Source organism: Solea solea, chromosome 7 (assembly GCF_958295425.1).
Source record: "Solea solea chromosome 7, fSolSol10.1, whole genome shotgun sequence".
In the NCBI taxonomy this organism is placed as follows: domain Eukaryota; kingdom Metazoa; phylum Chordata; class Actinopteri; order Pleuronectiformes; family Soleidae; genus Solea; species Solea solea.
In genome coordinates this window covers 3,142,411-3,170,169 of record NC_081140.1, presented here as the reverse complement: position 1 = coordinate 3,170,169, position 27,759 = coordinate 3,142,411, and the positions used below count along the sequence as shown (strand labels likewise).

The 27,759-nt window shown below is 40.7% G+C and overlaps 1 protein-coding gene across 1 annotated transcript in view; it reads right to left on the bottom strand.

Annotated features, from left to right (window-relative positions):
* Window positions 1-27,759, bottom strand: part of zgc:153039 (uncharacterized protein LOC767698 homolog) — an 89,088-nt gene that overhangs the window by 43,397 nt on the left and 17,932 nt on the right. The window contains exons 7-8 of the mRNA XM_058634313.1: window positions 11,543-11,700; window positions 6,157-6,239 (exon numbers count right to left, since the gene is read on the bottom strand). Coding sequence (XP_058490296.1) covers window positions 6,157-6,239; window positions 11,543-11,700 — 241 coding nt within the window. The remainder of the gene's footprint in view (window positions 1-6,156; window positions 6,240-11,542; window positions 11,701-27,759) is intronic.

The window sequence follows — 27,759 nt, the reverse complement described above, 5'->3', positions numbered from 1 at the left end:
GCAGGCGATCAGTGAGAAAGTCTCTGATCCATCTGCAGGTGTGCTCGCCGATTTCCAGACCGCGCAGCTTGGACAGCAGTCTGCTTGGAACAAGTGTGCTGAAAGCAGAACTGAAGTCCACAAACAACATCCTTGCGTAACTGCCAGAGTGTTCAAGGTGTTTACACACTGTGTGGAGGGCTGTGTTAATGGCGTCCCCTGTGGCTCTGTACGCGAATTGGTGCTGATCGAGGCCGGGAGGCAACAGGGATTTTATGTGCCTCAGAACCAGTCTCTCAAAGCACTTCATCACAGTTGAAGTGAGAGCCACAGGTCTGTAGTCATTCAGGCCACTGACCGACGGCCCCTTGGGGATGGGTACAATGGTGGCTGTTTTCAGGCAGCTGGGGACTGTGCAGGCAGCCAGCGAGAGGTTAAAAATTGTGGTAAAAACCCCCGCTAGCTGGTCTGCACATCCCCTCAGTACCCTCTCCTGGACGCCATCAGGACCAGCAGCCTTAGATGGGTTCACACTCTGGAGCACCTTCCTTACCTTCTCCGTTGTTACTGTGAGGGCCAGGCTGTCAGCGGGCAGCAGCGTGGGGGCATCCTCCTCCTTTCTGACCTCGAACCTTGCAAAAAACTGATTCAGCTCCTCTGCAAGGTCAGTGCTGGTGCTCGTGGTGGGAGCACTGGAGCTGTTCATGTTTACAAGGTCCCGGATGCCCTGCCAAACACGTCGGGGGTTCCCCTCTGCGATGTGCCCCTCGATTTTCCTGGCGTACGCTGCTTTCGCCCGCTTAATGCCCCTTCTCAGCTCCTTGTTACCAGACCGGAACGCAGAGTCCCTGTCCCTCAGCAGCTGTTTCACCTCACAGTCCATCCACTGTTTTTTATTTGGATAATGTCTGATAAGCTTTTCCTCTGTGACATTATCCGTGCACGTTTTAATGTAAAACAGAACCGTGGATGAGAAGTCTGTGAGGTTGTCCTGGGCAAAAATGTCCCAGTTGGTTGTGTTGAAGCAGTCCTGGAGCTGTGGGATGGTATTTCCGGACCAAACCCGTATGGATCTCACCTCAGATATTGTTCTTTGGATTAGAGGTCTGTATGATGGGGTGAGAAACAGGGACAGATGATCCGATTTTCCAAGATGTGGGTGGGGGGGAGACTTGAATGCGGCCTTGATGTTGCTATAAACCTTATCCAGCACGTTACGACCTCTCGTTGCACATGTAACATGCTGGTAAAACTTAGGGAGCACAATTCTTAAATCTTAAAGTCTCCAGCTACAATGAAGATACCATCCGGGTGGGCAGACTGTTGTCTGTTGAGCGCAGCTAGTGCTAGCTGCGTTAGCATTAGCACTCGGTAGTGTGTATACGGCCGTAACCATAACAACCGCGTGCTCTCGGGCCAGATAGAAGGGACGACATCTGAGTGTTAAGTACTCCAAATCAGGGGAGCAGTGTGTTTCTTTCACTGTAGCGTTGGTACACCACCTGTTGTTGGAGTAGATGATCAGTCCTCCTCCTCTGCTTTTCCCCGAGTCGCTCGTCCGGTCGGCTCGATGTGCCGTGCGTCCCGCTAGCATGATAGCCTCGTTAGCTACTCCCGAGTGAAGCCAGGTCTCCGTCACGGCGATGATGCAGCTGTCCCGTACAGTTTTCTGCGCCTCGATGGTGGCCGATAGCTCGTCGAACTTGTTGTTCAGTGACCTGGCGTTCGTGAGGAAAATGCTGGGTAGCGCTGGTCTGTGCGGGTCTCTTCCTAGCCGAGCTTGGATGCCGGCTCGGCAGCCCCGCTTCCTGCGCCGCATGGTCCTTTGTTTAGCCTCGGGCTTGGTTAGCCACGGGCTGTTTACCGGTCGTGCGATCTCCGGTGGAATATTATGGTCAAGTCTCTGCTTGGGATTTGACTTTCCATAGCGCATTCCAGTCCGGAGTAATTCCTCTCTACTGTACTTCTTACTGCTCACCGAAGTAACACCAGAAGGTGCGGAAAGAGAAGAAAAAGAGTCACAGCACACGGAGAGCTGTCCGCTGTCTGTTTGTTTCCTCGTTTGTTGACGTTCTTATCGTGGCGCTCCTCTCCGCACGGACGCGATCGCGTGGAGGGAAATACAAGATCGTCTTTGATCTGTGGAACAGATTAAATGGAGTCTCGGCCAGATAAACTGTGATCATAAGAACATCCCTGTGTTGTTTTCTTTGCTTCCTTTATTCTTTTGTATCACTGTGCTGCTCTAGCTTAACTGTGTGATCACAGACTACACATGACTACCCGGTGACAGGCGGAATCTGACGCTGACACATCTCTGCGGCCATTTTGGTTCCGGAAGTGGGTGGAGCGTCACCGTGACAACCACCACGTCACAGACCCCTCTTCCACTTCTTTTCCTCCTTCTTCGTGTTTACATTCCCAACTTCCTGTTTCTCACTAGCTGACAGGTACACACATGCACACACGTACACACTATTACACAACAGACTCACACACACCACTAGGTGCATGTTTGTGTAGGTAGTAGTTTAGAGGGTCAATGTTGTTAATTATTGACAATGTTAATTATAAATTGTGTTAATAAACGTTGACTCTGTTGTATTCAAAGTGCTATTCTCTTTGTCTTTTGTGCTTGTTTGATTGTGACAAGGGTAATTGCAAAAAGCCAGTGTGCGATTTTACACCTTCAACACCGCATTTAACTACTCCTATTTTCATATTAATTACTCATTAGATAATTTGAGACTGATCTGAAAGGTTGTTAAGTGACAGTTCATTCAGAACCAGTTATTCTGCACTGACTGAAAGAGTGCTGCCCTATTTTAGTTGTAATTTAAAATGTAATAAATAATGAATTATTCAAAAATATACTAATTATTAATATAAAAAATGTCATAACCAATTACATTGTTGACCCTAAAACTTCTTTATGGGATACATTTGAACTCATTTTAATAGATTTTATAGACATCAAGGTAGTAGGGGTTAGTGATATGTCGTCGTTGTTCCTCGTGTAATACAATAATCAACACACCAGTGCAAACTTGATGCTACTTGATGCTTCCTTGTGGTGGCGCTGCTTAATTGAATGAGGGAAACTTAGGCAGAAGTTACCTGGCTGAAAAGTTTACAGTGTAATAATATTAATAACAGTGTAATAATGCAACGACCATGATAATCAATATGGTGGAGGAAGCTACACTAGAGCTACCAAGAGGGGTCATTTTGACTGTTTTTGGGTTAGCTTTGTTGAAATAAAACATATGAGACCATGGGACCCTGACTTTTGCTAAATATGTGTATTTATTGTTTTAACAATGTTGTTGAACAGGTTCTGGTCATGTCTACCTTTAATTACCAAAGCGGTCAATTTAACAATATGCATTATAAATGACGTAACATGTCTATTTTTTGATACTGACCCCACCCCTTGAAGACTTAACCACGATTACTGCTAGTTGTTTTATTTATGCTCATTTTCAATGTCTATATATCAATATCAATCTATCTATCTGGTGATAGTTCAAAACCCTGGGTTGCCAGCTGTGCCAGCTGTGCCAGGGACCCCACCACAATCTGAACCAAATCCAGCATGAAGAAGCAAAAGATGGCACAGTATGGAGAGCTGTGCAGCCAGACAGTGAGAAGAAGATAGAGTCAGATTCAGAATGTGCTGATGGGAAGAGACAAGACGCAGAGACCAGTTCAGAACCAACAAACGCTAAAACCCCATTTGCTGTAAAAACTTAAGCGACGACTCTGATGGGGTTGAAGTTCATCCGAAGGCAGCTGATGGAATCAACAATGCAAGTGTACAAAGAGGCGATGACGTACACATTTCCGCTGGTTAAATATTACATGTCGACAGAAGTAACTTCAATAAAAAGAACATTAAAATCTATCCTTCCAAAAAGAAGGGGAATGGGTCTTTTTGTGGGTAAGGAGACAAGCCGAAAGTTGGCAGGAATTGTCAGTCATCATCTACCGCTTTATCCTCCACCAGAGGGTCGCGGGGGGTGCTGTGCCAATCTCAGCTACATCGGGCGATAGGCGGGGTACACCCTGGACAGTTTGCCAGTCCATCGCAGGGCCACACACAGATAGAGACAAACAACCATTCACTCTCACACTCACTCCTATGGTCAATTTAGAGTATCCACTTTACCTAATCCCCACATTGCATGTTTTTGGACTGTGGGAGGAAGCCGGAGTACCCGGAGAGAACCCACGCACACACGGGGAGAACATGCAAACTCCATGCAGAAAGGCCCTTGTTCCAACCGAGGCTCGAACTCGGGTCTTCTCGCTGCAAGGCGAGGGTGCTAACCACTACACCACCGTGTGGCCCGGTTGCAGGAATTGGACAGGCAAAAATGGTGGATACCCTTCATGGTAATGCATATTTTCGCATAAATGTGCTTGTAACCAATTGCTTAAAGGCGACATAGAATGCTTGTATCACACATATATGTTAGTTATGGAGGTCTACTTACATATATTAACTTGTTTTCATGATTAAAAACCTCCTAATCGCTGCAAACGAGCCGATCAAAATATCTCCTCACTGACGCTCTCGTCAGCCGCGCTGTTTCAGACCAAACAGTTGCTGTGATTGGCCAGCCAACGAGAGCTTTCCTACTGTCCTGTGATTGGCCAGGTACCTGGAAGTGACGTAATAGATAGACCAGCTCTCAGATACACAGCTCCCCCTCTGGCACGGCGGATGCTCTGCATCTCAGCAGCTACAACGAGACTAGTTCTTCTTCTTCTTCTGCGGTTGAATGTACGCAACCGGATGTGCCCGGACTAGTGCCCGCACCGGGAGGCGCTACGGTGGTGAGGATTTCTGATGACGACATCAAATTAAGGAAGTGTCGATCCGCTTCGCAGAGCCCAGGAAAACAATACAACACTATTTTCTCAGCAGTGGCTGAACTGTTTGTTCTGAAACTTTAGGGTTTCATAAACGAGGTAATGACGCAGATACACACACAAACGCAGCGTTAATTGGAGCTTCCGGTCTATGTCACCTTCAAATATATAATTGTACTAGTAATTACTTATCAAACCAACAAAATATGCTTCTTAGAATATTACATGGTCAAAACATGTATCAGGCACACACAGGTCATTTCTGATACAAGAAGCCCAGCTCTTCCTAATCGACAATAAATGTTCATAAAGTGGAAACAAATGTTTGTTCAACCAACGTGACCTAATCTTGTGTAATCATTTTAGGCCAGAGGACTATATAAAAGAACGGTCCTGGGCCTCCAGAGTAGTCACAGGAAACTATGACATCAAACAACTAAGGCTGAATGTATTTCCTCCTCTGAATGAACCAGCTCTGTTTGAAGATGGGATTCTCTCAAGTTGCACAGCAGGCCTTTGTGATGGATTTGCCTGTGGAGAGTTTTAGTGACAAGGCTTCACAAACCAAACAATGATTGTCCTACAACTCGCCAACCTCTGCATTTCTTACCCAGAATAACAGCAGCTTGTTTGAAGGTTCTGTTCTTTTTCTTTGATGTGAGTTCAGCGGGAATGTAACCCTCATTTATCGACCTCACTAAAATATTTAAAACAAGTCTACAGCTGGTGATCAACTTGTATTCTTGACCCCTTAAGCTTCACAGTTGAAGAAATTTAGAAAGTAGTTTACTATTATTTCATACCACAGTCCTAAAATAAGAGAAGCCATATTTATATCACTTTTCTTCCAAGATATTTACGTTGAACAATAAAAGGAAAATATACTTAAATTTTAAAAAACAGACTTTGTGATGCAGTTCTTTTAAAGTCTAATATTCACAGTGTAATAGGGTTGACTCATGATTGAGTATTAAACGCATGAGACAACACTAACTTTTTTTTTTTCAATGTACATAAAATATAGAACATTTAAATGAAATGAAAGTAAACTGTTCCTTTGTGATTTGTAAAGCGGTTATTTCAAATTGCCATTTCATTTGAAAACTATTATTTGGACCTATTGGACATTTGATAGATACAAATAAATGATGGTTCACATCAGATCAAATAACATGTGTGTACATTTGAAGTCCTAACTGTTTAAATTGCTGTGATTTACAAGGATCACACACTTCTTTCATGAAGTATTAAATGTCTGTATTGACGATTTCCAATATTCTGTGTTTGTTTATCTGCACTAACCTGCACGAGGAACCAGGAGATGAGCACAGAGACCCAGGGGTTACCGTTGTGTGATGTCTTCTTGGCTGGAGACAGAACCTTACCTACAGGAATGAAAAGAGATTTTCATGAGAACAACAAATCTTTCAAATTTAAGGAAGGGCTGGCCTGAAAATATCCATCTGCATTCTCTAGTGGAAGCTTTTGTGAAAAATATCAGCACTGACCTTCAAAACCCACGTCAGTGAAATTCTGGATGCATACGTGAACAGAAAGGTTTAATCAAAAAGGGAAAAAAGCAGCGCTGAACGACCAACCTTCGGTTAACGGGAGAATTTCTTCCACAGTGGTCTTTATTAAATGTCAGCAAGCATTGCTTCTATCCGTGGAAAATATGACACGCTTTTGGAGACACCATAGGCGTGGAGTCAGTGAATAGCAGGAGGACATTTCCCTCTGTAATCCTTCACTCAAAAGTGATGCCTGTTGTCAGCACTTACACAAGTTCACACTCGCACGCTTTAACTTCAGCTTCTTCTCTTGACGCCTCCTCCTCCTCCTCCTCCTCCTCCTCCTCACTGCTGTTCCTGATGATTTTTGACAATCTACTTCCCACAAGCCTCCATGAAATATTAATGCATTCGCTTATGAAATGAAAAGCAGATCTCAGCTTTCAAAGTTTGCTGCCAGTGGACAATTACTGATTGATTTAATGAAGGTTATTTCAAGCAGGAAAAATTGTTTATTTAATGACCTTTGGCAAAGCATGTTGGGCCTTGAGCTCTGTATTCTATATTCCGTATTTGTTTTATGAAGGAGAAGAACTGGGGTCTATTATAAAAAACCAGAGCAGGTTTTAAGGTGCTTGATAGGGCTGTCAAGTTCTATCTGAAAGTACACACATCTGGTTGAATTTGGGGGCAAAGTCTCCAACTCCCTTAAAAACGCATTCGATGGCAACACATACACCCCAGAAGTGCATCACACAGTATGAAGTAATTACCACGTGGTCCAGCAGAGAGAGAAGTGAGCGCAGCAAGGTTTTACAGCCATTTTAAATATCTTAAATGAGTGTTTAGCTATAAAACAACAGAGGAGATTGGCTAAATATAAAATCCCATCTCATGGAGTTAAAATCCTGGAACTGCGAAGACTGTTTGACCACCTTTATCCTGAGATTGTGGCAAATAAAGGTTCCTTACTCTTTCTCCCACAGATAATGTCAGAGATTAAGCTCCATGATTTTAGTCAGCATTTGAATTCTAGTGTTAGAAAATATCAACTTGAGAAAAGCGGGAAAAGGGAAAGTTAATTTAAAAACTATTAAGGCACATTTACCTTCTGAAGCACGTGCAGAAAACTGATAACTAATAATCTGTAGATTTAAATATTTTACAAATCAAATTTGGGGCACATTGGGGACAAATTCATTTGTCTTGTTCATAAATTCAACAATAAATAATTTTACATTTCCTCTAATTCTTTCTAGATATTTTATAGCTTTATAGCTATTATGATGTCCTGTTGAAAGAAATTGAGCCTGGTACTCGTAAAATATAATCAATACACATTTAGTTATGTTTTATTATGCAGAGGAGTTCCACATTTCCTTTGCTAAACAACAGAGAACAAGATCCACAATGAGGTGGTCTGCAGACCCTGCTCTCCTTGTCCCCGCTGGCAGGTGAAGTTGTGATGCTGTAGACCTGGTTTGGTCTGGTTAATGCAGATCTCTAGCAAACAACATTTTTTTTCGCTTTAGGAGGGTTGGATTTTGTGTGATTGTGTGTGTGACTCACAGACAAAAATATTGCATATTGCATATTTTTGGGGGCGCTACCCACACATTTAGCTGTGTTGCTCATTCCACAGAAGCACTATACATATATATGTGTGTGTGTATGTATATATATATATATATATATATATATACATATATACGGTATACAAATAAAAACTTGGTAAGGAGACGGGGGTGGAAGTGGGAGGTGAAAGGTGTTGTTGGTGGTGGAAGTGGCATTTATGAATTTATGAGGAAATTTCAAAGCAGATAAATATTTGGAACTAAATCTGTGCGACTTTTAAGTCCAATCAATGCAGCTGAGAGAAGACGACTATGGGATGGAGGCAGACAGAGGTGAAGGTAAGTTACAGAGATGAAAGGAATGGAAAATATGTGGGATGGCTAAAAAAAAATCATCCTTGTGTCTGTTTGTTGGATGGAAAATTGATGATGCTCAGTTTGCATAGGACAGTGCAAGGTTAAGCAGTAAGTCGTGTGCATGAATGACAAGAACACACACACACACACACACACACACACACACACACACAGTGCTCATACTAAGCATTTCCTCCCATCTTTGAGAGTATTACATCATTTCTACCTGTGTCGTCACTTTCTCTTAATTAAACAGATGAATCTAATCAAAGTTAATCCTTGGACTCGTGGTGAACAGCTGAACTAGAGTCAGATGCCTCTGCTCCGTCTGATCACGCCACAGAGGAAGTCACACTAATACAGCCATTTATCTCCCCTGACACACACACACACACACACACACACACCCATAGACACAGACAGAAACAGGCCAAATCAATTTGCAATAGGCTTAACAGAGGAGCAGAGGATGGGATGAGGAAGTTGCTCACAGTCATTAATAATGACAAAGGAGCAGGAGACGCACACGCACAGAGTGAGATGGAAATCACTGCTGCCTTCAGTGGATACTCAACAAAAAAGACTGTGACTGACATCACAACTCAGTGTTTTGTGTTTAAAGACAAAGTGATCGTGATCATGTGCCTGCTTTGCATGGCAGTATTGGGCAATAATACAGCATCTGTAAATAGCCACAGTATCAGTTTCATTACTGTCATTAAAATCATCTTCTGTACAATATGTTGGCAGCCTTATATAAATATAAAATATTACTTATTTTGAGCTTCAGTACAGAGACAGTAAGAGTACTAACCATACTATCAACTCTGTTTGTGTGTATACAGCAGCAGCAGCAGCGCGGTGGTGGTGGGGGGGGGTTTCCTGTCACACTCTAACCTGTTTGCAGCAGAATGTTGCTGTTGTCTCCATCTCGACATGGAACAAATCACAGTAACTGACATTTGTTTGTATTTAAAAGTTACACACATACACACATACACACATTTCAGTATAGTATGGAGTGTGTCATTTCTGCAGCTAAGGATCTGTCTCTCTTTCAAAACAACAAAACACCTAGCTTGATGATGTCGGGGAGTAACAGATCCTGTCTTCCAAAATTTGATTTATTTTTTAATTGCACACATTGCCACAAAACTCGCTCTCCGTCTGTCTTTATGCCACACTGCAGCTGCAGCACTGGCTCTCAGCACTGGCTCTCAGCTCCACCAAAGAGCAGGTCAATGTCTGGATTTGTCATATTTGTCACCAACACAAGTAAAAGCTTCACTGTTCCCTGTTTCCATTCAATGTTTCCTATTATGGTATGTTTGCAGGACCAGCAGATGTGTGGCTTCACGCTTTAGAGTACAAAGGAGTAGAGCACAAACAACAAATCAATTAATTAAATTAACTGTCAAACTACTTTGATAATAACAATAATAATAAAAAATAATAAATTGTGTATTTCAAACAAGCTCCCTGATTTTTTTCTTATGACATTTATATGAATTTTATAGAGATACCTTTTCCTCAAAAGAGAGAAGAAAAAGAAAAACACAACACATGATGTGTTGCTGTGTCTTGGAGACCAAATGTGAAAGTGAATGTGTAATGCACACCATCCTTGACCCCCAGTACCACAGAGGATATATGAGAGTGATGGTCAAGAAAAAAGATAAAGGCCGCGGTGGTGAGACGGTTGTGGAGGGCTGAGCAGCAGGTGTGGTGACCAAAACTGCAGGATTTGGGAGGAAGACGCACACCTTCTAAGAAAAAGGACTATGGCAGCCTCTGGCATTGAGAGTAACGGGGGGGGGGGAGACTGTCAGGTGTCAGTAGGTTGTAAAAATATACATGAAAAACTGATTTTTGTGTAAAATATCCATTGCTTGGTTGGATCGAGATTTTCATACAATTATATTCCCTGTGTTTGATGGTCATAGTTGACTTGTTTTGATCTGCCTCAGATGTGTGTGTGTCTCCCCCTCTACCTCCATCAGTGGTACCTGCTGCTGTACAGATGCCAGATGAGTCTGTTCCTTCTCTCTAAACATCAGCAAATACAAGTATTAGATCACGATTCTGTATCGGCAGATACTCAACAGTAAAAAGATTGGATTGTGATTGGAAGGTCAAAGAAGCTAATCAGGACATCCCCAATTATTGACGTCTTTGACACTTCAGTGTCAGGGGTGATTTGTGACAGAAGGATAGCAGCATTAGTGAAAGCGAAGGTCTACAAGACATTAGTGAGTCCTGGTGATGTATGGTATGGTTTGGAGACAGTGGCAATGGAGCAGGAGGTGGCAGAGCTGAAGATGCTGAGTGACCAGGATGGACATGATGTTTGAGGGACAGCTCAGGTTGAGCTCAGGTTTGGAGATGAAGTAAGTCAAGGTTGAGATGGTGATACTCGGTGTCTCAACAGTGATATATCGTTGCAGTGGATGCAGTGAATACATGTTTCACACTGTATTGAATCCCCCCCCCACCCCCACCCCTATGGACACAGGATGTTAAAGATGGAGCTGCCGGGCAGCAGGAAAAGAAGAAGACCACAGAGAATGTTCATGGATATTGTAAATGAGGACGTAACAAAACAGGACACAAGGGAGAAGACAAGATGGAGGAACATCCACTGTGGCGACCCTTAAAGGGAGGAGAAGCAGAAGAAGAACAACAACAACCTCTTCCATGAAATAAGGTTGAATTAATCACTCCATTTTTGCAAGAAAAGTGCAATGAAGCTTTTTTTTTTTTTTAAATGTAAAAAACTATAATTATTTGTGTGCTAATTATTTTTACTGGAGGTTAAATAACCCTTACTTAATCCTGTTGTTTTGCAGTGTGACATATTTCTGTCCATTTTGGTTAATAAAAAATACAAAACATTAAATTAAATATATGTCACAATAACATTCACGTTCATTTGATGCCTTTAAAAGAAAAGTTTCTGACCATAAAAAATATTTTTCAGTGGACTGAAAACCTCTTCAGCCAGTGTCAGTGCACCATAGATACTAAAAAATGGAGGCTGGGTGTCATCGGTGGTCTGGTAGGAAATCTCATGCTTGATTTCCATGTTGCCTTCTTCTCAGTTCTCTTGACTTTCCACATTTCCACAAATGACACAAATAGTAAGGTCTGGTACATTCTGATCACTGAAAAATCACAAGCCTTGAGCTACCAAAAAAAAACCCTGCAGCAACTTTAAAGGCCACTTCCCCGAAGGACTCTGCAACCTACCGAACAAGTCGTCCCTGGCCAGTGCGTAGAGGATACGCGAGGCTCCGATGAGGTTGCTCATGGCAGCGGAGAGCGTGGAGGAATAAACCCCGATGGTGACGAAGGGTTTCCACACATTAATGTCCCTCAGGAAACTGTAATCCCTCTGAAGCAGCACTCTGGGCATGGGGGAGACAAAAAGGCAACACATTTATGTAAATAGTCATGAATGTGAGTTTGCTTTAGGTCTTTAAAATGAATTTAGTGAATAGGAACTTCATCTTCAACTTTATTATAGAAATTACAGTAGAGAGAAACTGACATAAGACAACAAGTTCAAAGTGTTTGATTGTCACAGTGTTGGAGGCTTTATAACTAAACCATGAAGAAACCATTTACTTTATGGAAACTCTCATGACAGCAGTTACTTTGTTCTGCAATAAAAGAAAATGAAGTTTGGTGCTTTTTGGGTGAATGTGAGTGTTGTGTGTGATAGCTGTGTTGCTGGTCTTCTGTGTCTCTTGCAGCACTATTGTTTAGGACCTTCTTGAAAATGAGATGGCACATCTTAAGGGGCTATCCTTCTAATAAATGATAATGCTATAACTTAGACCAGCTTCTCAAATCTCTGGAAGTTACACCATTATCACCAACGTTTAAATACACAACAAAGTCAGCTACAGACTTTTCACAGCAGGCAGATTTATTCCCAATAAGATCATTTGCTCTCTCATCATCCTCCTCTTCCTCACATATACTTCACACAGTGTTATAGTAAAAATCAGATGAAGATGGAGCGAGAGATAAGGTGACTTTAAATATTATTATTTTGTTTAGTTTCCGACTCCACTCCCACATCATATACCTTAGTATATACAGTAGAACAGTATTTCTGATGTTCTTCCAAGTACCACCAGAGGAAGCTTGTGTACCACTGGTGGTGCACATACCAGAGTTTGAGAACCATGTACTAAAGCTACTGAGCCTGGTCTGAAGAATTATTCAGCATATGTATATACAGTAAAGTATAGTGGACTATAGTACAGTATATGTTTACACACATCAGTCAAGCTCTGTTTTTCATAACATTCTGATTATTATTATTATTCATGTTCATTATTATTCAGATGAACGAGAGCTAAATCGACCCAGTACATGAAAATGATCACATGCAACAAGCTCTCGACTAAACCCTTGACTAACCGCCTCTGCAAATGTAGACGTGTTCATAATATAAACATTCAGACCGAGACATCTAGCCGGTGAAAAGGTTGTGTGTCATTTTTTTTCAAGAGGGGGACAAATGTGCCAGTGTTCAATGAAAAAGACTGAAGAGGAAGTCATGATTACTCTGCCAGGGTGCCTAATCATGTGAGTGAGTGTGTGTGGCAGAGAGATCAGAGAGATCAGAGAGATCAGAGAGTACAAACCCCACAGCAGGGTGTGCATGATTACGGCCTGAACCCCCGCCTCTTCTCAATAAAACACAGCCGGAAAGATGGGAATTAGAGTGCAAAATATTTCTCTTCCTATCTCCATCCAACTCAGTCCTGCTGTTCTGAAGCACGTATCCAATCCATCATCTCTCCCCCATCTCTCACCACCTTCACGCCCTCATCATGGTATCGTCACAACCTTTATTTCTATTTTTGTGTCTTTCCCTGTTTGGACTCAACATGTTGGGTGTTTTTTTTGTTTTTTTTGTGACATAAATTGCAATTTGATTTGACTTTTCAGGCTTCAGTACAATATTTACTGTATTATAACTTTAAAATAAAATGCATCCTTATTGCTTGAGATACCAGGGGAAATGCTACGCTCCAATGCGAGTATTAAAATGTCGTGATGTGAACTGTTTCTAACATTTATGTATTGCATTTTTTTAATTTGGCATAAAACATACAGTTTGTAGAACAATTAAACTAAAGCATTTGCATTGCAAATTAGATTTGAAGAAACCCGACACTCCCTTTCTTTACATACTTGTACCAGTGTCCATTCTTTCCCTCGACTCTCTCTCTCTCTCACACACTTTCCTTTTAATTAAGAGTCTCATCACATTTTCTTTCAGGTCCAGTGATTTTAATACTTACTATCATGGCCCTATTATGTATTGTTCATTCCATCCAAAGATCTGAACACACTATTATTTCACACGGAGCCCGAGAGGCAGCCATTATACACACACACACACACACACGCACAAAAACCCACATATATACTTTGATGTTGCCAGAAACCAACAAAATAAAGGTTCTTTGGAGAATTTATCACCCTCAAAATTATGAAATGCCAACTACTACTGTGTGTGTGTGTGTGAAAAGCTGATGAACAATTGCTTTAATCAGAGCCTCTGACATATTCATAACACCAACAAAACCTGCTCAATGGTCTGATACAAAAGTGCACATTTGAAGAGGTGTCTCTGTGTGTTTGAAAAAAAAGGAGAAGCACTAAACACGATGAGAGAATTAAGAGGGTGTGTGTGTGTGCGTGTGTGTGTGTGTGTGTGTGTGTGTGAGTGCGTTGGAGAGCAGTGACTGATGATGTGGCTCAAACCTCATAGGCTGATTATTAATTTCTCTGACGTGCAGCAGAAGCAAAATAAACCTTGAACAAAATTTGACATTTCAAAACTCTCTCTAAAAATAAAACCAATGCAAACTGTCTGACAGGTATGAAAAATGTGTGTGTCTGTGTGTGTGTGTGAGAGAGAGAGAGAGAGAGAGAGAGAGAGAGAGAGAGAGAGAGAGAGAGAGAGAGAGGGATGTCACTTTAATTTAGATATCCATTTGAACTTGGGCAGAAAGTTCAAACTCAATCCTTACAATCCTGTTTGAGTTCAAAATATAAAGCTTAAAACTACAAAACACCTACAATTTGTTTTTTGCTGTAAAGATAGAAGGTAAATCATTGACCCTCGCTGCTTTTATATGAAATTTCAGGCAACTTTATTGCAGAAAAGAAATGTCAATATTCAGTTTTCAGGTGTATGACTTATCATTTGCTGAAAGTAAAAAACCTCTTAATAAGGATTGTTATTCCTGACCTCCCCATAACTGACTGTAGACATTTAGAGGTAATTGAAGGAAATGTCAGAGTAATCTTTGTGCCACATCTGTGAAAGAATTGCATGCATTGCATTGCAGTCATGTGTAAAGGCAGAGACAGGACAGCAAGCACTGCTCAATGTGTGTTGCATGAGAAACCACCGTAGACCCTGACAGACATAGCCACAGGGCTTTGGGAGTACTTTGGTTAGTCATTGTCACTTAACACAGTCTAACACTACATCAAGCATTACAATATATATTTTCTTTATTATACGTTAAGCTTCCTTATTTTAACCCTAGTCATGCTGCAGTTTGGAGGAGCATCTCCACAACAGGGTCAGCAGCCATACCTCCTTACTGATCTAATCCTCTATTGTTATTTTAACTCTGTTTTGTGAGTTGAAGAAGTAACTCTGGCATAGTGTTAAATGTTTAACTATTTTGAAAGTGTTCATTTAACTCTGAAGAGTGTGGAGCTTTATAAACCCACAAAAAGTGTTGAAATCAACTCTGTGGGAGTAAATTCAAAACTCGACTTTTTGCTGTGTAGGACAGTTAGGCAGCAAACAGACAGACAGATGCTTCTCGCAGTAATAGATACAGTACAGTAGATGTATGTCACATCATGAAGAGGATATTCAGCAGACTGTTGAGCAGCTCAAGTCTCCAGAACAGCAAGAATGGACAAACATTGCATCCGCACAGTTGCAAGAATGACAATATTCAATTCCCCCACAAGTAGGCCTGTAACAATACACCAAAGTCACCATTTGGTTCATATCTCGATTTTCAACCCACGGTTCGATTAAAGGATCAATTCATTTATTTGGGGGGGGGAGTATGAAAAAAAAAGAGATATTCAACAGAAAAACTGGAATATTTATTAAAACACTTAATACCATTTACAAGGTGTGACCCACCTATCACCCTATGTCAGCTAAGATTGCCACAGCACCCCCGCGACCCTCCTGTGGAGGATAAACAGTAGGATAAACTTCTGTAAAATTCTGTAACAAAGTAAATGAAATCCTCCGCACTCTGAGTGTCAATCAGAAATGAAACAACAAAAAAAGCAACATTTTTCTTTTCTAAAACAAAATACTGATACAAAAATAAACAGAAGTAAACCATCATGGAGATGATTTAAACTTAGGAAACAAACATTCTGTGTTTGCCATAAACCACAGATATGTAAACGTTGACCACATAAACCATAGATATGTAAACGTTGACCACATAAAGCACAAAATAACTAAGCGATGTGTTTTCTCTTTTCTTAAGAGAACCAAATGTGTAGCATTGCAGAATTAACATTCTTCTTCACAAACACCATCATGTCCTAATTATCTGGTGTGAGGTTTGCTCTCTGTGCTGTGACACTGTCCCCTGTCCCCTGTCCGCTGTCCCCTGTCCCCAGTGCTGTGGCTGCTGGGGCTCGAGCACACTAATCAAATACTTGAACTTCTCAATCTCGACCCCCGCAAACGGGCAAACTTTTGCTCACTCGTCATAAGTTTGGAAACATGGTCACATGACACGCAGTTGGAGGAGGCTTGATGTGAAAATGTATGTTTAACGTATTTAAGCGTAATTTTCTTTAAATATTAAGTAAATAGTAATTTAAAAATGTTTAGTAGCACTGACAGCTGTGAAAACACTGAAAATCTTTTCTTTGTCCTTCTGTCTGTTAAATAAAGGTTGAAGTGAATTAACGAATTAGAGATTTTGATATGATTTTCTGGAAATGGGGTTTGTGATATTTGTGTGTGCAGGCAGGAGAATATCTGAGTATCTGTGAAGCACTCGAGTGTGTCACTGGAGAGTGAGAGAGAGAACACTTCCATATGTTAAGGCCAAAAAAACAGAAGAATATCATTTTATAATCTTGTGTTTCACATGCTCACAAGGGACTCAATACAATGTGTGTACAGTTACCTCTTTAAGACTCTCTCTGGCATAAACACTGACTTTGTCAGGACCAGTAGTTTCCATGGAGACCAAAACCTTGTCCTAATGATGCAGAACCTCATTTCTGTGGAATGACTTTAGTTTAGGACTAAGATTGTAATTGTGGTTAAGTGAAGGTTTGGGTTAAGGCATTAACTGGTTGTGGTTTAGGATAGGGATAAGGTTTTGGTTGGGCTGTGCAAACTAATGGAAGTCAATGCAGAGTCCTTAAAAGGATAACTGCTCAAACCTGTGTGTGTGTGTGGTCTGATAGTAATTATTGATCAGCTCATCCAGCTGAAATGAGCTCTGCCATCCAAATAAAGAGGGGAACAAAGCGTAAGTGAGTGAGTGACAGATTAAAAGAGCTCATTTAGAGAAGAGGAGGAAACAAAGCTAAATGACTAAAAGGAGCCCACAGCGATCGTTTGGCTGATTGTTCTCTCTCCTCCGGCACTGCTCCATCCTTCAGCTCATTTGTTTACCATTTTTATTCATGCCCTCATTTGTGTATCCATGCGTGTTCATCTTTTAATCCATCATTTTGTGTGTTTGTGCCGATGATAATTCACCGGCGCTTTGGTCTAACATTATGGATTAATTATCTGCAATTTTTCAAATGGGATGAAAAATGACGTGCTGACAACAGGCGTGTGTGTGTGTGTGTATTGTGTGTGTGTGTGTGCGTGTGTGTGTGTGTGCGTGTGCGTGTGTGTGCTCAGGTGTAATCTAACATGCGCATAAGCATTCCCATCACACAGTGAGCTTAAGCTGCAGCTGATCTTGGTCGTCTCAGCTCATAGAGTGCGAGGTCACCCCTCATCAGGCCTAATGCAACGATTCAGGTAGTTTAATGATCATGAAGAGAAAAAAAGCTCCAGAATGACCAAATAAATGCTCATGTCGGGTCAGATCTACTGAGTGAAATGACTCTCGCACGTGGCTAACGTCAGTATTTTGCTCATTGTGCCATTATGTGAACATGTGTGTCGCTGTAATATGGACGTGATTCTGCATCTCCCTGTAGACCTTTTTATACAGCATTTACAGCATTTATCTAGTTTATTTATAACTATGATTTACTTTTATTTGCCCTTCTCTCTTCAGGGCGGGCAGGTACACCACTGGTGTGTTTTTAAAAAAGCCAGCTTACTTACTCCAACGGGGAGCCCCGACCCCAAAAAGTATTTATATAATTGACAGTAGTTACAACATCTTCGACTGTCATGGGCGACCTTCCCCTACCATTGTAAAGAATGGAACACTAGGGGCATATGTACTGTACTGTACCAAACCGATCCATTCCACTTGATAACTAAATCCACTCCATAGCAGCACAGTTACACTCTGCTACTGGAACTGATTGTCGGTTCCTTTACCTGTGTGTACAAGTACAAGAGGGGTGAGGAAAAACTACAGACGTATACAGTATATAAGCAGCAGCAGAGGAAACGGAGGCAAACAAAAGGTAAAAGAGGAAGCAGAGAGCTGCTGTTGAGTGCACTGTGGTTAAGGATTATTAAACGGGATAAATGCTGTAACTAAACAAGGGTTCTGTGCATGCACACATAGAACAACTACTTCACATGTTTCCTCTTTTTGTTTTTCACGTCATTCTCCACACATCATGGTGTATTTCTGTTGTCTTTTCTACACACTACTACACTATTGGCCGTCTTCTGTTTTCTTATTCTCTATTTTGTCCTTTTGTGAAAACAATTGGGTTCACGCTGAAGATTTCAAATTGCATTTCTTTTTGGTTTTGTGTTTGTTTGTGTTCACTGTTCTTATGCCTTAAAAACAAAACAACAAACAAATCCCTGTGAACAATAACTACTTCACTATGGGTGAGGATGGGTTTGCATGAGTGAATGTCTGAGAGTGTTTAAAAAGAAAAGTACAGTGACCACTTGTTCTGCAAGTGAAGGGCACAGACACAGAAGAGCTGCAATATTTTCTTCCAGTGGACCACATGCTGTTTCAAGTGTGAAAGTCACTATTTTCAACTTTGAACATGTTCTGCCTTTGTTGCACCCCAGTGAAGGCATCATGAAAGAGAGTTTACTGCCATACTTAACTCAGGAAAATGATCAACGGTGAGGGACTGTCCAGGAAGACAGATGGACAGAGGTTTTAGAGACGTGTCTTTTCATTTGCCTCCTTCAAAAGAGATTATGGTGAGCTCCAGAGGCGAATATATTCTTAAAATATTAAAGGGATGGATCAGTTGTGGGTTTTTTTTAAACACAGTTGTATAAGTCACTGACAGCATAACACTTTAAAAAAAGGCTAACATAATATCTACAACTGCCTAATTCAACAATATGTTGTGAATGTGTTTGCTGTTTATCTCCCAACAGGAAGCTGACGTCTGTGTGGCTATGTAAACGGCTAACTGTCAACACTGAAGTCCATACAGACAATAATTGATTTTACATCACAGGACAATCCACTGCTGCCTCCCTCAGTGAGTTCAAATGTCTTATTGTGGGACTTCAGTGTTTGAAATTATGATTGGATATATCTGCATGAAAACCTGCCAAAGGGGGCAGCAGTAAACCAGCAGCCCCCCGTCCCCCACCCCCCAACCACAAGAAAAACAAATTAAATTAGACTGATTTGATAGAGTGACTTAGGCAGATGTAGACTGTTGTACAGACGAGCCCTTAGTTAAGTGGCTACAATCAGTTTCTCCCTGTGACTGAGAGCAACACACACACACAGCTCAGCCAACGCTGAATATGTGTCAGTACCTCATACAACTGCACTTCAAAAACCTGAAATATACTTTAGGTTGATGATTGTTTGATTACTTTGGTCTACATGCCGATGTGTTCCTGGGCAAGCCCAAGTTGCTCCTGATGGCTAGCATAAGTCAGTTATGAGTGACTTGGATAAAAACATCTCAAACGATGTTGTTTGTTGTGCTCACTGGACACTGTCTGTCCATCCTGTCCTTCCATTCTCTGGGTTTCTCTTCTTCAGTATTCTGGGCTTCCCTCTCTCCTTTCTCTCTCCTCTTCCTGTCCATCATTCATGCATCCATCCACACAACGGTGTTCCCTCCTTTTGTTACTTACTCCCTTTTGCTCCACTGCAGAGATTCTAGTCACTTTCATCTTTCACTGTTGTCCTTTATTCAGGGGGATGTGGAGGCTAAACTCTCAACAACACGTATGCCCTCAGAGATCCACAATGCAGTGCAGCAACACATGACACCGCCCCATTCAAAGTCAATGACCAGTGTTGCAATTAAGCTTCTGGAGCTTTCATGACAGTGAAGTTGTCATGAAAGCTAGTTTGGGCTGCATGATGTTGAAAGTGTCTACTCAATGTAAAGGTATTACTATATGCATAACAATTATATTTTAATGTTATGTAGCAACACAGATTGGATTCTGCAATGTGGTATTTCACTGTGCATCTTTCCCTTTCTCTCACTTTCACATGCCACAATTGATCTCATCAAACATGTTATTTAAAGTTACATGAAATGCATATAACTGTATATTCAGAGCATGTGTACTTTCCTAACTTTGGTTATGGCATAGTGAATCCAGAGACCGCAGACATAGGCTGGACAAAATGACATACAGTGGTATGCACGCTTCCTCTCGTGGGACTTGGAGGAAAATACTGTTCTACTGTAAATACCAGGGTATGTGACCGGAGTGCGGAAATGAAATAAATAACAATAAAATATAAATAAATAAAATAATAATAATTGAAGTCACCTTATCTCTTGCTCAATCTTAATCTAATTTTGCTATACCAGTGTGTGAAGTCCTATATAAGTAGTTTTTAAGGAGCAGTTTTGCATCTTCCATTCGATCGACTTTTTGTAATCATAATTGATTATAATTGAATAATTGAATACTTGTTACTTATCGCAAACTTTGAGATGTGAAAGAAGTCATGGGAACATTATACAGATTGTGGATTATACTTAATTCACTCTGTTCCTGCCAAGTAGCTAATGCTAGCCAGTTAGCCATCTGCAGAAATTGGGTTTGTAGTAGATGGTCTGTTCTTTTCTAGTCTTAATAACCACTCAAAGCAGCTTTACAATACAGTTTTGCCATTCACCCATTCACTCACCGTTTCATACAGTTCATCTAATCAACAACCTTCAAGTTGAAAGACAACTCGCTCTACCACTGAGCTTCCGTTGTCTTGTCAACACAAACCATTAGTGAGAAGTTGTTCAGTTTTGGTCACATGAAAGGAATATGTGAACTTTGTCAAATCAAATCACAACAAAATTAACTATGGATCAAATCAATGAGAATCTGGAGATTGGTGTCAATATTGCTGCCAGAACCTGGAATATGCGAAGTCATGAACTCTCTTTTTCTCGGGTACACAGATTTGTTCATGTTTGATTAACTCAGTTAATCTGTAGTACACTATAGCACTGATTATTTATTTATTTTTATCTGCAGACATGTTGCTATGCTGTTTGAGTTGGAATGGATTGATATATGAGATACAGTATGTTAGTATCCATGTTTAGGTTGAGGTGACATTACTCCCAGCTCCTACTTCCGAGTTCCGATGTAAATGGAACAGAGCATATTCAGAACAGTATCCGTTTAATAGCTCCTCTGGTGTTTTCTGTCATATAACATGACAATTATCAGCATTAATAATTCATCAGACCAGCTATTGGGGGAAAAAAACACAAAAAGTCTATTTTAAATGCCCATATGATTGTACAGTTTATGTGCACAAAAATATGGCAGAGATAGCTGGAATCCTAATGAGTGGATTAATGCATTGACAATTTGTTATAAACCTATTTCAACCAGCGATTACGTCAAACATAGCTGAAAAAAACACATATAGTGTAATGTAAATGCAATTCTGAAGTGACAAGGTTAATGATGATCCACAGTATGTGCTTCTTTACCCTGAATATCCCAAAACACAGCTGTCAGTTCCACTACCTTATACTGTATTGTCTCATAACCCTGAGTTACAAGCATGGAGTTTAAGTGGTGGAATAATACAAACAAGTGGCTAGAAATTGGATCACGAGTGTACGGAATGACTAAGTGGAGTGGCTGGAAATTGGAAAATGGTGGAATGAAGAGCAGTCATAGAAGGAAACGATTAGATAAAGCAATTTAAAATGTGAACGGGGAAAGGACATGGACACCTAGAGAGGTGGTAGGGTTAAGGACTGAGATAGAATCAGTAGGAAGAGGTGTGTGTGTCTGTGTGTGTGTCTGTGTGTGTCTGTGTGTGTGTGTGTGTGTGAGTGAGGTGATGGTCTTTGTGGGGATCAGTTTAAGTTTTTGCTTTTTAAGTCTGCTTTATTGAAATGTTCTCGTATGAGGTATTGACGCAAGGCTGCCCATGGGGACAGAAGGAAAAAAAGATTTCAGCCATTTAAAAAACCTACACCCGCTCAAAACTGCATTATTTATCATAATATATTGAATATAATATCTTTGCTACTCTATCTTGATCTTAGATGGCCTTTTCCACCTGGAAACTGAAGTTTGTATATCGCTCACTCTCATGCACCAAAGTCCATAGTGAAGATCACGGACATGGGAGCTGTTGGCCTAATATTGCCTCCTTTGGTCAGTTTGTGTCACTTCAGTAAATCCAAACACTCGTCTGGGGTGCGGGCATCAATCAATCAATCAATCAATCAATCAATCTATCTATCTATCTATTATGTTTCAATTAATTTTGAACAGATAAGTCACAAATTTGCTCTTGTCTCAATTATTAGTTTTTAAAAAGTTTGGGAAACACCGTTTTAAAGAGGTGTTTGAGGACTAGGACTAAGGTTTCAGGCTTTACTTTACATCAGGTTTGTGTTAGGAATTGAATCATCTATTGGGATTTGGGGGATTAATTCAAACGAGGACTGCAAGCAGCACTGAACAGGCCCTTGAAAAATATGTGTGTGTGTATTGGGGGAGGTGTCTAACTGTGAGCATGTCTTTGCTTGAATGAATATGCACACATGGTTTTCCTACTCCCTCTACAGCGTGTGGTGCATCAGTGACCTGTTGGCTAATCCGCCTCACACTATAGAAGCTTTTGTATTAATAACTGACTTGATAATTCTATTAATTTGACTGTGCCGGGGTTTCTTTTGTTGCGCTATCTCTGACATGCAGCCTTGTGAATGTGCATGCAGAAAGTGCAACCCCCCCCAGAGTCTCTTGTCTCTCTTCTGCCAAGCTCTCTCTCTCTCTCTCTCTCTCTCACACACACACACACACACACACACTGGAAAAGAGCTTGATAAAGTAGCGACAGGGCAATCTGTCATGGCTGGCTAGCTGGTCACACGAGGTTAATAGATTCTACTTCTATCTCACATCCCCTCAGCCTTCAACACAGTCATCGTCACCGGGCCTCTTACCAAACTGGCATATCATCCGCGATAATCTCAAACCGGACTAAATATGGTGACACTCTATTAACAGTGACCTGGAAACCAGTTGTATGGCTTTTACATCCAAATGAGCCTTTTTCTTTGCAGCGCTAATATCCGTGAAGCAGAAAATGTGCTCATTCGGTGGAAAAAAAGAAAAGACGAGCGCTCAGTATCCGTCACCACATCTGCAAAGTCAATCTCAGCAACGGGGCTCCTGTGGAGATGCTGGAAAATTCCATACCTTGCACTGAGTTGTGTTGCCAGACTGGAATGCATCTGACCAAACACTTAACACTAAATTCAATGTGTGAACAGAAGTAAAGTGAATGTATTCTGCCATTCGGCCAGAGAATCATTACGCACATTCTCTCACTTTCCATGGTGCCATGGTTTTGCAGGACTCCAGAGAAGTCCACATGCAGAGCGTACGATGAGAACTACTTGCTGTATCTGATGTAAAAATCATGTGTGAACTGACTGAAGGCGTCAGTTCTGGGTTTAATTATCTCATCCCTCGTTATAATGAGCGCACGCTGACGATCCCGGTGTCACACCTGAGCGAGGGCACAGCGATGACTGACATGAGTAGGCGTCTGTGAAGAGGGGACCCTCACAGAGCAGTATAATCATTTTCAGAGGCCACTCCCACCTCCCTGACATTTACTTTTAAATACAACTGCTTTGCCTTGAAAATTATGATGCAGAACTACAATTTGCCAAGGGTGGTAATTTAGAAGAGCCTTTTGTAAAGGTTAGTTTGTCACTCATTAAATCTTGCCCTTTTTAAAACAGGCAGCACAGCTGACTGTGAAGAGAGCAGGACTGCCACCTTTTGGACGAGTCAGGAAACTACAACTGAATTTCCTCTTTTTGCTTCCATAAACAAACATTTGTGAAACAACAGTACACAAACTTGTTTATTTTTGTTATCCATGCATGCCTTCTTTACAAGTATGTACTTTCTTGTTTAGTGTTGAAGTTTTTCCTTATGTTGGCGTTCTTGTATTTGTTAACTCTAGAACTTTTTCTAGTACAAACACTAAACTAATGAGCTAAAACCTGATTTCTGAGGAACTAGTTAAGTTAACGGCTGAGATTAGTTTTGTGGTTAGGTTATGGTTAGGGTTAGGCATTAACTGGTTATGGTTAAAGTTAGGGATATTGCTTTGTTTAGGCGGTAAAAAAATGTCCAAAGAAAATAGCTGTGCAATCCTGTGAGTTCTTATGTTGATTATTTTTATTATAGGACTATGTACAAACTTTTATTATTAATCTATCAATGTATTACTAATCTATTTTCTCAATTGATCAATTAGTTGTTTGCTCCATAAAATGACAAAAAAAATGTCGATCAGTGTTTACAAAACCTTTAAATGATGATGTTCTCAAAAGTCTTGTTTTGTCCACAAATCAAAAAATATTAATTTTTAATGATTTCTTTGTTATACAGAGCAAAGAAACCAGAATCTATAATCAAGAAAAGAAAACAATGAATCAATTATCAAAATAGTTGCCTAATAACTTAGTAATTGATTAATCTATAAGGCCTAAATTATCATGTACTACTCATTATCAAACCAAACTATGGTGAAGGCCATGAGTGTACGTACTTAATGAAGTGAAGAAAGGAGAGAAGGACCAAGAACAGGAAAAAGAAGATGATCCATGAAGTATTGGATGATTGAACATGATGGATGCCAACTGCCATTAAATACCACTATGAACTACAAAAAACTGTTTAAGCACTAACAATATTTAATTATGATTGTGAATGATGTGTTCATGCATGTATAGATGTGATATATACTTCCCTGACAGTGGAATACACAATCATTTATTTATTTATCTTCCCCATCTGTATACTGTAACTGCATGACAAAGAAAAGAGAACAGCTGGTGATGGTGACTGTGTGTTTTGTTGGCCCTGGTATTAACAGCTGGTTGTGTAATGCAGGGTGATTATCAATGACAGTGTTTTGCTTTCTCTTTTCACTGATCAACCACAATTTTATTAAATAAACACAGTGATATTATTATACTGAACAAAGTGCTGCCCCTGGAACGGTTTGTGATCTCACATTCATACAAAGTGGCCAGATTTCTCCTTATTTCTAGACCTGTTTGTTCACAGAAAACATAAGCTACTTGAATTATTCTGCCGTGATAAATGTGCTTATAAGTGATCACTAAACTTTTATTAAGCACTTTTCTGTATTGTTTATGATACTTTGTGTTGTTACTGTGAGTAAACTAACCTAATGTAGCAGAAACAGCAGTGAAAGTAAATGTTTTTCTACAGGCAGAGTAAAAATACATTGCAGCATGCAAACCCCTGCTTCCTTTCTATTATTACAAAATGAAAGTTGAATATTAAAATAGATTGCACAGCTGTAAAGCAGCCTGTCACTATTGGCCCACTTCTAATCTCCTGATAGTAGCTTGTGGCCAGTCAGAGGGTGAATTCTTGCGAGTTACATGTCAGATATCGTCTGGTGACTTTCTTTTTTCCACAGTGCACACAATGACACTATTGTGTTTAAGTAGTGAAGTGAATGAAGCAGGTTCCACGAGAGAAGTGATCACATGGGGACATTTAGTAAAATAAAAACAGCAGATTATTGTTCAAAAATAACCAGAATAAGTTTAAAAACAATTAGCTGGAACTACTTTTTGTTGTGCATGTGCAAGTAAAAGAGAGGCAGCTGTCCTTGCATGGAAGAACATTTTAACCATTACAAAAATAAATCATACAAAGATCACTGTTAATATTGTGGCAGGGGCTACAGTAAAATTATGTATGAGAGTAAAAACCTATCAAAGTAGCACTGGTAAGAGGATGTCAGTAGAGGAAGTGGACTCTAATCCAGTGGTTACCAAACCCTGGGTCAGAAACAGGTCCCAAAACTAATTTGTTGATTTTTCTAACCTTTTATTTCAGATTTAAGGGCATAATGTTTTAAATTATGTTTACTAGCAAATGATGTGTTTACCAATTCAAAATGACTACAGATATGACTGTGAATTAGTCATTACATTATACCTTTTACACAAATGAACACACATTTGTGTATCGTGATGTTGTGATTTGGGACAATAGCTTGCCATCTTTAAAAAGTGGGTCCCCATGTGCAAAGTCCTGAGCAAGGACTGCAGCAATGTGTCCTCAAAACACCTCCAAAAGTGGTTTCTTTGATCGGATCTGAAGACGCCTTCATGATGAATGTCCAGACCTGTACTTCACTGAGGACGGATGTCAATACCAGGTCTGAACGGGCTCTAGATGACTCTGATCGCAGCATGGTTGTTGTAGAAACTGCTGGTCTATTGGGATTTTCACACAGAACATCTCTGTGCTTATGAATGGTTGAGAATGGTCCAAATAAGAGAAAATACCAAGTGAGTGACAGTTAGTTGTTGCCAGATGTCAGAGGAGAAGAGTGGCCAGAATGAGAGGCAACAGTAACTCAGATAACCACTGGTTACACCAGGTAAGAGGAAGTGTGAATGAAGACGCAGAAGAACACTCCTGCCACTTTTATAGATGGACTATGTACCGCATTTAGTGGCTGGTTTGTGAAATTCACTATTCACAGTTAGGCAGTGGAGGAGTCGACTCAAATGCTTCTGGTTCCCACAGGTCCTTGAAATCCTTAAAAGTTTGTGAATGAAAAGAAATGTAAGGCCCTTAAATGTTTTTGAAAACCCTTAATAGACATGGGTCATTTAAAGTGCTTATTTTATGCTTTCTTGCAAATGTTATGCAAGAAAGCAGTTAAGTTGATATTTATAGGTAAATGTCTAACTTGTTTGTTACAACGCCACCTACTGTTTCATGCCCTGCATTGCTAAATGTACGTAGACTAAACCTACGAAGAACACATATTGAGTCGTAATTACTAGCGGTGTTGTGGACACTGTCCACCGTCTCTCTCTCCGGCGTTGACGTGAGATTCCATGCAGAATAATGAGGGTGCAAATGACATGATGCCTAGGAAACGCAAATTCCAAGATCTCTGGTTCAACTTTGACCAAGATCCCAAAGACAATCACTTGTACAGATTCAGAGCGAGCTGCAAATCAACAAAAGTGCAGCTCTTACTAGTTGCCCTCCCTCTCTACAGGTGTCAGCACATTCAGTCCTTGAATTTGGTGTCAGCCAAGGTTGGAAATGTTAAAATTTCCAAGCATCAGTCAATCAAAACATGTTTAATAAAACTGACCAACAGGTGCTAGCGAATCAAATCACTTTCATACGCTTCATACTATGTTATGTAGTAGTTAATAATCACCCCAGGAAGCACAACAGTAAATTCACACATTGCTTTGCATTTCCAAAGTCCGGCCCGCGGGCCAATCATGGCACTTGGTTCTTGGTTTGTATGGCCCGCAGTTCCGGTTTTATAATGTAGTATTCATGGCTGGGGAAGGACGTAGACAGAAAATCATCCTGAGTCATGTGTCACCCCCTGTAGGTCAGCTGATAAGGAGTTGCGCTTTGAACCCAGGACTATCACCTGTGACACACAGATTCTGTCTGTTATGTTATTTGACTCCAGATGTGAAAGAAAGGCAGATTTCCATACACTGAAAACAATTGTGTGTGTTTGTGCCGTGTATACTGTAGACATAACGGTAGTTTTGCGCAATCTCATGACCCCACCCACGTTGAGGAGGTCAGTGAATGAATGGAAAAAGACGTGCCTGATACCAAACCGGAACCAATAAGAGTCAAGACGTGTCGAGTCGTGCTGGAACAGTATCATGGAAAAGTCCTTATTTGCTTTTTGCAACTGCTGCATTTGTATCAGTGACCAAACACAAATGCTGTGTGAAACAAT